The sequence below is a fragment of the Pseudonaja textilis genome, chromosome 7, assembly GCF_049901715.1.
Source record: "Pseudonaja textilis isolate UNSWEBS1 chromosome 7, rPseTex1.2, whole genome shotgun sequence".
NCBI lineage: Eukaryota > Metazoa > Chordata > Lepidosauria > Squamata > Elapidae > Pseudonaja > Pseudonaja textilis.
In genome coordinates, this window is record NC_141996.1 from 30,473,532 (window position 1) to 30,484,016 (window position 10,485).

At 34.5% G+C, this 10,485-nt stretch overlaps 1 protein-coding gene across 4 annotated transcripts in view; it reads right to left on the minus strand.

Annotated features, from left to right (window-relative positions):
• Window positions 1-8,747, minus strand: part of IMPG2 (interphotoreceptor matrix proteoglycan 2) — a 72,560-nt gene extending 63,813 nt beyond the window's left edge. For 3 of the 4 annotated variants that reach the window (XM_087937353.1, XM_087937352.1, XM_087937351.1), the window contains exons 1-2: window positions 8,355-8,747; window positions 6,577-6,816 (exon numbers count right to left, since the gene is read on the minus strand). In XM_087937353.1, the coding sequence (XP_087793479.1) occupies window positions 6,577-6,816; window positions 8,355-8,433 (319 nt within the window). In that variant the 5' untranslated portion in view covers window positions 8,434-8,747. The remainder of the gene's footprint in view (window positions 1-6,576; window positions 6,817-8,354) is intronic. The other variant, XM_087937350.1, reaches the window with a different exon arrangement.
• Between the last annotated feature and the right edge of the window lie 1,738 nt (window positions 8,748-10,485).

Genomic DNA, 10,485 nt, shown 5'->3' on the forward strand with positions numbered 1-10,485 from the left:
TTGTGAGTATAGAGTTTCTGAAAGTGGACATCAGAAGAAATGCAGAGACAAATTCGTATGTTAATATTATATAAAAAGCTATCAAGATTAAAAGTTAAAAAACAATGACAGAAGAATGTTGAAAGTAGGTACAATTTTCTAAAGAAAAGTCTAAAAGAATAGTAAGAAAAGAGAAATAGGGAAATAAAAAATTACTAATTATTTTAAATGATTTCAAATTATTCTATGTGGCAATTGTTAATCTAAAAGTGGCTTAAATTGCACTAAGTTTACTGAGTGTATATATATATTGAGTGTGTGTATATACAGGGGTGGGATCTGACAGGGTTAACTACTGGTTCGATGATTTACGAGGTTTGGTGACTTACGATGTGCTTCCCTGCTTGCTGCACGGGCGAGCCTGTAAATCGTCATCAGCACGCTGCATGCAGAGAAGCAGCCTTTGAAAAAGCCCTTTTTTCCTGCTTTTTTAACTGCAGTTGTGCTTCGCACAGCAGCTGAAGTTGAAAAAGCAGGAAATAAAGGTTAGGTAAGAGCCTGGGTGGGTGGGTGGGCAAAAATATCAGCAGACATAGAACCGGTTCTATGTCTGCTGCTCTTCAGAGCTACCAGTTCTACAGAGGTGTATGTATATGTATGTATGTATGTATATGTGTATGTGTACACACACACACACACACATACACACACAGAGAGAGCTTTGTTTGGGTATTTTCCCACGGCAGTATAGTTGTGCTTTTAAAGTTGTAGTGATGTTTCAGCAGAATCTCATCTGCCATTCTAACACAGCAGTAGGCTAGCACCAAATTTAAAACAGAAACGGCTGTGAAAGCGTGATTCAGAGACGAACACAATACACAAGCCTGATGATGGCAGATGAGATTCTGCCAAAACATCACTACAACTTTAAAAGCACAACTATAATGACATGGGAAAATACCCGAACAAAGCTGAATACCATACATATAAATACCCGCGAAAACTTAAGAAAACATATATATCTTCTAATATCTTCTGTTTTGTAGCTTTTTTTGTCTTGATTGGCTGGCAACATTGTGTTTCCTGTATTGGAGGCTTTTAGTGAAGCTAATTAGAAACACCAATCAAGCAGAACACAGCAAACTCCAAGACCAATAAACACAGACCAAGACTCCCAACCAATCAGGATGAAGAAAGAACCATTCTGGCACAGCATAGGCTAGCACCAAATATAAAACAGAAATGGCTGTGAAAGTCTGACTCACAGAGGAACACTATACAGAAGCCTGATGATGGCAGATGAGATTCTGCCGAAATGTTGCTACAACTTTAAAAGCACAACTATAATGACATGGAAAAATACCCGAACAAAGCTGAATACCATACATGTAAGTACCCGCGAAAACTTAAGTATAGATTTGATAGATAGATAGATAGATAGATAGATAGATAGATAGATAGATACACACACACGCACACACACACACACACACACACACACATACATATATACATATATATACACACACACATATATATATTTCTATTAGCATCTCCATGGATGTATCACAAAATAATTTTGTCAAAATGTAGGCAATGATCTTGTTCAGAGGAATCTCACAGAAGTGACGCCAAGAGCAGATTGACTAAAGTTGAATGCAGAGATTAAAAGGCATGATAGGAACATTATTTTCTTTGGGCAGCTGGAGAACATTGTTTTTGTTAGATTTTTGTCTGAAATAAGTGTCTAGAAATCATCTAAGGCTTTGTGGTATAAAATTTTAACATTCCACTTAGAAATACCTCATTTTGTGTATAATTACATACACCATGTTTTCCTTCCTCTTTCCAAATGATAAAATAGCTTTAAAAATGTATTAAATAAGTTTAAAACATAAAAAATTATATTACAGTCTACTCCAAGTAGGCATTTTTTTCTATAACAAATTGTTTGAGCTAATGTAGCAAATGTATCTGAACAGAATGTAAGATAAATCTGGTCTATCTTAGAAATCAGAATTTCTAAACAATTAATCACCATGAATTTTTCAAATGCTAACACTTGAAACTTGTGTAATTCTCCAGAATATTGTATAATTGGATTGTTTGTTTATTTGTTTAAAATGTCCACCCATCTCATATAGATGATTTCTAAAAAATAATAAAAATTCAATGAATAATTACAAACATAAATGAACTAAAATAATACCTGAGAAACTCACAATGTTCTACAAAGAGCTTCCCCATTACAGCCTTCTGCAATGTATTATCTTCCAGATTTACATTTCACAATTTACATTATTCCTAATTTTTACAGCTTAGATGATCAAATTGGTAAAGGCTGAGTTATTGGTTTGTACAGTATCACTGACACTTGACAATAACATTCAGTATGAGTTCAGTCCCATAAGGGTAGCCTCCATCATTATTTATTTGTTTGTTAAATTTATGTCCCACCTATCTAGTCTAGGGGGTTTACAACAATAAAATTAAAATTAATTTGTGTCTTATGAGGATTCAATGTTAGAACAGTTTTCTTTGGGAATTTTATGATCCATTTAAACTTTGAAATAATCAGTAACATATTGTATGAATCCTCCAATCCTCCAATGAGTCTTCTTCACAAAAAGCTTTAGTCTTTTCAGGAAGTTCCAGTTAATATTACTATTATTGTCCAATGCCTTTTTATCATTACATACAGTAAGATGGTTTAGTCTATTACTTGTCATTCTACAGACAGGGATTTGCTGGGGATCAGCGCCTGACTAGTCCTGATTATTTGCTTGGAGGTTGGGGAGCTTGCTCAGTCATTTATGTAAATGAGCAGTTCTTCAGCTTAATCCAATTATAAACCCATTTGTGTTTCTTAAACATTGAACCATGTACAGTATATTGGCTCAGAAAAACTAAACCTTTTAAACTCAACTCCCAAATGTCCAACAATTTGTTACTCAATATGAAAAAATTAATGAGTTACTGCCTCAAAGAAGCCTTCTCTCTCTGAGAATTTTATACCACTAACAGTATTATTACTAAGTGTATGGCTAAAGAAGCACTTTTAGTCAAGAAAGGTCAACCTAGTTCTAGATATCAATTCATTCTCCTGTTGATAGATAGCCTAGGACGAGAGAAAGAGAAATGTCATGCCAGTTCACAGCTACTTTGACCATCTGGGCTAGAGAATCCTTGTCCATCCTCACAGAAGTCTTTGTGTGTGACAGCCCTTATCGGGGGATCAAACAACCATCTGTTGTAGGTCTTCCTGATCAGAATGGAGCAGTTTTGAAAAATGCAGGATCACATCAAATGGATAACAAATAGGGGCAGTCGAAAAATGAAATATTAGTATAGATTTAATTATATAGTAAACTGCTATTTGGAGTTGAAGAAAGAAATGAAGAGATGACAACACAAGAAAGAAAGAAACATGAGTATGTGAGAATGTATGTTGCAGAAATGGCAAGTTACTCAAGTGAAACAGAAGAGATGAAACATAACCCAGAGAAAGAGAAGGAAATTTAATGGGAGGATATGATATTGGTGAATGGTAATTTGGTACAATGTAGTAAATATTTGTTTAGATTTCTGTGGTGTTAATTTGTGTAAGACCTTTAATATCAGATGTGATGTTAAAATATTACCTAACTTCAATCAACATGTACAGCACTACATCTACCACTTCAACCCTTTGCAGGAACGTACTGGTTTCTAATTTATTTTAAGACAGCATTTAAATGTCCTAAATATAGCACCCATAAATCCCTTTTATTAAGTTGCAATTCTTAACAAGAGCATGGCAAATATAATTAATTGATTATAAGTGTCAAGAAATTTAGAGAGAAGCAGTGACTATGCATAGAAAAAGGGCTGTACAAGTTCTTAGGAATCTAACCAACCTTTTTGGATGTTGAGACATGGAAACTATGGCCAAATTACATAAATTATAGAGGCAAATGTATAATGGAAATGGAAGAGAAGGAATGAAGCTTTTTCTTCTTTATCTCAGAATCACAAGCATTTTAAAAGACTATATTTAGAAGTCTAGAGATACTGCCCATTGTAGGAAAATGATCTGATTCCAAAGAAGATGCTTTGAAGTACTGGTTCTGTGGGTGTGGCTTGGTGGGCGTGATGTGGCTTGGTGAGTGTGGCTTGGTGGGCTGGCAGGGGAAGGTTACTGCAAAATCTCCATTCCCTTCCCACCCCACTAACCTTTGATTTCAGAAAAAAAACTATCCTGTAATCTGCAACTCTTACACTGCAAAAACATATGGACTACACAACTCGATCAGGGCAAAGCAATAGACGCAATCTACATAGACTTCTGTAAAGCCTTTGATTCAGTGGTACACGACAAACTACTCCTAAAACTAAAATCTTATGGTATTTCTGGACAACTGGATAGAAGCATTCCTGTCAAACAGACAACAAATGGTCAAAATTGGTAGTGTCCTATCAAATTCTGTACCTGTCAATCGTGGTGTTCCCCCAAGGCAGTGTTCTAGGACCAACTCTTTTCATACTCTACATAAATGACCTCTGGGATCATATTAAGAGCAACTGTGTTCTCTTCGCTGATGATGTAAAGCTGTTCAATACCACAGACAATACTGCTACCCTTCAAAACGATCTTGACTATGTATCAGAATGGTCAAACAAATGGCAACTTCAAATCTCAACAAATAAATGCTCTGTCTTACATATTGGCAAAAAAAAATCAGAAAATAAAATACAAGCGGAATAGTCAAGACCTTGTTGATGATCTAAACTCTGTCAAGGACCTCAGAATATTCATCTCTAATGATCTAAGTGGTGGAGCCCACTGTAACTACATAGCCAAAAAGGCATTAAGAGTTGTCAACCTAATCCTATGTAGCTTTTTCTCTGGTAATAGAACTACTAACTAGAGCATACAAAACATTTGCTAGACCAATACTCCAATACACCTCATCAGTCTGGAACCCACATTAGTATCTGATATTAACACACTTGAGAAAGTCCAGAAATATTTCACAAGAAGAGTTCTCCACGCTTCTACTTGTTGTAGAATACCTTATGCCACCAGACTTAAAATTCTAGACCTAGAAAAGTTTGAATTACGCCGTCTTCGGTCTGATCTAAGTATGGTATATAAAATCATACATTGCTATGACTTACCTGTCAATGAATACTTCAGCTTCAACCATAACAACACAAGAGCACACAATAGATACAAACTCAAGGTTAACCGCACCAAACTTGATTGCAGGAAAAACAACTTCAGCAACAGAATGGTCAATGTCAGGAATACTCTACCTAACTCTGTGGTTTCTTCCCCAAACCCCAAAAACTTTAACCTTAGACTGTCTACTATTGACCTCACTCCTTTCCTAAGAGGTCTGTAGGGGGCGTGTATAAGCGCACCAACGTACCTACCATCCCTGTCCTATTGTTTCTTTTATTTTTCTTATGTGTACCCATTTCATGTATTCATAACTATGTATATACTTATACCTATTATTTTGTAAGCAGTTGACAAATCAAAATAAATAAAAAAATAAAAAATAAAAACCTGATTTCCAGCTCCATTCTCCTGCGCAGGGCAACAAAAGAAGACCCAGCTGATCAGGTGGGACTCAGGAGGCAGAGAATAGATGGGGGCAGGGCCAGTCAGGGGTGGTATTTGCCGGTTCTCCGAACTACTTAAAATTTCCATTACTGGTTCTCCAGAACTGGTTAGAACCTGCTGAATACAACCTCTGCTTTGAAGCTACCTCTCTGCATCTTCTTATGGCAAGCATGCCTTTTTCTGATCTTGCATAAACTTCATGATCTCTGGAAAATTTATGCCTTTATGGAATTGAATTTGGAGCATTACAAGCCTTATGTTATTCTCATTTGTAATATCCACATAGTCAAGTAAATGATACGTGGGTATATGTGTTTACCTCAAACCTCTAATCTGACTGAACTGACATATTTTTTCATATATCACATAATTTTCTAAGCCTGCCTGCACTGAGAGGCAACATAACTTCTTCAACTAATTACGCTGCCTTCTTCCATTTCTTATGTTAGAGGCTATTATTTGAGGTAAAACAAATAACCTAAGTACTAGTCCTAATACAGTGAGAAGAGAATTTGCTTTGCTAATATTTAGTGAAAAAGTAGCAGAATAATTAAAATAGTGGATTATCATGGGAAAATTTAGGTTCTGGTATCCATGCAGCTTTGAAGCTTTAAGCCAATATTGCTGTAATTTAGTTAGTATATCAGATAGGTCTGTAGGAGTACTATGCATATTGTCTTAAGTTATTGCAGGAAATTCATGATTTAATGTAATAAACTAGTGAAACAAAGCAAGCATCTCAAATAGACAGCTGTCCTTCATTGTCCTATTATTTGCTGTAATTTTTACTTCTGTTGGAGTCATCTCTGCTCCACCTATATCCTTCATTGTTACAACTTTCTGATGAGTAACAGGAAGTCAAGGAAAAGGCAATGGCAATATACCCAACATCAGCCCAACAGTGTTGCTTTTCCGAGTTTTCAACATTCACATAAATCTAGATGTTAACTCTCTCAAGAAACAGCAGTTGTCCTAGACTGCTCACTTACCTCTAAGTTTGAAATATTTAAGATGATTGGCAGTAGACTGTTCAATAGACTCTTCTGGGCATACTTTAATTCCAGTAGGAAATAAATTGGATCTCTTCATTCGAAATAAATGTCTGCTGAACTTCTGTGATTCTTTGAAGTCAAGAAGAGGCTTTGAATCAAGAAACTGAGAATGATTTCTATTTGTTTGCCAAGTATCAGATGAAAAATCCAATGAAATATCCTTAGGTGCTGTGACCTCTGTTGGTAAATAGATTTCATTACAAAGAGATACCTTTAAGTAGCTATGGATGTAATGCTATAGTACTGCACTATCTTATAAGCTTCATTAAGAAATATAATATTTCAGATGTTTCCAGTCTACTTTTCTTATATTCATCTGGTAAAATGGATGTTAACTAAGCAGTGTAGGAGTTAAAACATTGGACTGATCCTAAGGAAATCAATATCCTAGTCCACCATTAATCACCAAAGGTCACTAGGTGACTTTGGGCCAGTCATTCTCTTTCAATCCAACCCAAATAAGAGAGTTGTTGATATGAAGAAAAATAAGGAAAGTAAGTCCTATTTACACTGCCTTCAATTCCTGAACCAAAAGGCCAATATAACTCTAATAAAAACAGTGTATCATAATAATTATAATACCTTTTCCACTAGATAATTATACCTTCTTTGTTGTTATAGTATTGCAAATAATGTCTTAAATATACATCTTTTTTTTTGGAAAGTCATCATGGGATTTTTGTTTGTTTGTTTGTGCAATTAAGGTAGATAATAATCAAGATTTCAAAGGAAAAATGTTTATTATATAAGTTTTGTGCTCCAAAATAAGAAAATTAAACTTTTACAGTTGAACAAGAAGAGCTAGCATTTCTGTTTCCATAGATGTCAAGAAACTGCTACACTATTGTTAAAACATATTTCTGCTCAGGTGATGAGACTAATTTCTATATAGTTTGAATAATATACAAAGACTATAAAGAGTTTCTCATGTGTTCTGCACACATCGTACCATATTTTTCTAACAGATCAAATAGCTTACATATTTTAAACTTCTTAAACATTTTCTATTTGTATCATCATTACTTTGACAAACAACTTAAAACTTTCAAGTACCATTTATGCATCAATATGAATGGGCTAATCTAAATCCCTTAAGGATTGCTATGTTTTAAAGATGGACATGAAGTTAGCTCCTGCTTTATATTTTTAATATGGAAACTAATCAGTTCACATATTAAAAACTAACAAGGAGAATAATAATAACGGTGAGCAATTCACTGACTATATGAATGATAAAGTATTAGCAATGTTTAAAAATGTTATTTGAAATGAAAAAAATAAATATAAACATTACAAGAAGTGTTACATGATATACTTGCTACTGGCTTGAGGACAAATATTAACAATATTAAGATTTTGTTTTCTGGGAAAAACTACTACTGAGTATAGACATATGCTTAGTATTTATTCTTATGATATGCATGTTTCAGTAAAAGCAAACCTTAGGTAATGCTTATTCTTATGTTAGGGTTAGAGACATTGTATCCTATAACTAATTTCTCCTGTCAATTTTAAGATAGTTGCAGATAATCACATTGGATTCTAGTACATAAAGACTGATTCTGACTCCATATAAGTATAACCTATTCCCTCTCATTATGATTAAATGATTTTTTTATTAAATACAAAAGTATGGGATAACTGTTTAACTAGTAATATTAACACAAACTATATTATTAACACAAACTCACAAATTATTAGGTATACTTTCTTACCTGCAAATGTTGGAAAATCCCTTTTAGCCAAAACAAATACGCATATTCCTAAATATATTTTCCAAGGAAAGTCACACATATTTATCTTTTATTCTGTTTTATATTTAAAGTGAAAAAGGAAATAATTAAGTCCCGTTTCCACTGAACTAGCAATCTTGAACGTATTAAGCATCCAATAAGATTCTCTTCGAGGAAAAGCACTGGTGTTGTCTATTATTCCTTCTGATCATTAAAAAAAATACTATAGTTTCCTTAACAAAAGCCCAGCAAAATATCTAAGATTATTTTCTCTAAAATAAATTATTTCATTTTTCATTTTGGGAGTTACAGAAGTGCTAAACGGAGAAGCTTCTTGATATTAGTCATTCCAATGCAGACAGTTGTTTTTTTTTTTTAATTAAGCTGGTCAGCTGAGCCAGCTTTACAGGAGCTTATCATGCCCTTAACTGGCATTCCATACAAGGGCAGCACCATTCTCACTTAACAAAATACAATTTTAATTAACTTCTTGGGGGAAAAGTACTATTTAAGCAATATCTCTTATGTTAACAAGATAAGAGATTTTCATCCTTGGGTGATTTTGCTGCAACTCTGGATGGTAACAACAACACATGCATGATTTCATTTATCACTATGATTCTCCAGACAAGATTAAAGCAGAAATATTTAGGACAACAGAGCAAGAACTATGTTGTTGAACAACCTTTATTTATAGTTTTATAGTTTGTATAATGGTATTGCTATCCCATTTATAAAAATAAACAAACAAACAAAAAATATAGACTTTTATACATACACAATGACATATACATGAAAATAATTTTAAAATTGACATACCTGAAAAACCAGTTCACATTAATGTAATCTTTGACCTTGATTCAAAAGTTGATCCCAAAAAGTTAAAGTTTCAGACCTAGTTAATATCTGGATGTGACTTGATAGGTAATCCTAGGATTTCTGACTAGAACTGAAAAATATTTCCCCAAAGAGGCCAATCTTTTATTTACCCAAAGAGGTGTTTTGCATAACTGGAATAAGGAATAAAGTATCATCAATGATACATAATAAATATGTGGCTTGCATTTGCCTGCTTATTATATTTGAATCTGGTTTTAATGGAGTTTTATTGATATCTGTGGTGGGTTTTTTTAGTGTGGTTGTTTTAACCAGGTAAGCTGCCCAAAGTCGTGAATGTAAGATGGGCTGTTATACAATCAAATAAATGCATCAATAAAAATGGCACAATAACACTACTGGACAAGTAGTGATTAAAAGCTAAATAGATCTAAATATCTACTGGAACTTTATTCTGGGACACATCATCCCACAAGGGCTGATTGCCATCATATTATCATCTGCAAGAAGCTATCTTAACCTTTCTGGTAAACCTCACCCACAGGGCCTTTTGGTAGGCCAGATGCTCCTTGCATGGCCTTCTACATGGCTTTTTCAAAAGCCTCACTGTCCCATTTACAGCTCCAGGACCTCTTTTTAAGTTTTGCCTGCTAAATTATTTATGGTCTTCCAAGTTAAGTCCATTGATGAACCTCTTCAAAGTATTCCTGTGGATAGTTTACCTCAAGTCTTTTCCATCAGAACACACTTAGTGTCTTCCCCATCTTGATGATATAAGGACTGGGGCAGACATGTTTCTGTTCCAGACCTGGCTGTAGCTATTCAGCTCAGAGGAAAAAGCCTTTTCTTGAGAAATATAAATGTGTCCTTCAGCAGCTTCAAACTCTAGTCACCAATCCCACAAGTTTCATACACGCATGAATATAAAAACTCACATATACATATGGACATATACACATCTACACCTACCTACCTAGTTACATATACTTTCTATATCTACCTATATACACCTACATATGTACACACAGAGAGATATACAGTACATACCATTATTGTAAATTCCTACTTTTACCTGCTTATCTCTATCAGTATAAACAGGTGAAGTCATACAAATGAGGGGGGAGGCTTGAAAACATTTCTCTTCTATCAAGTCAGACTCTTTCCTTCCACAATGAGCCATGAAAGTGGAGTTTGCTACTGCTGTGTAGTGAAAGCCATTGGATAGCAGACTAACAAAGGGCAGGCTGTTTTGTGCCTGAATTTGAGAGTACTGACC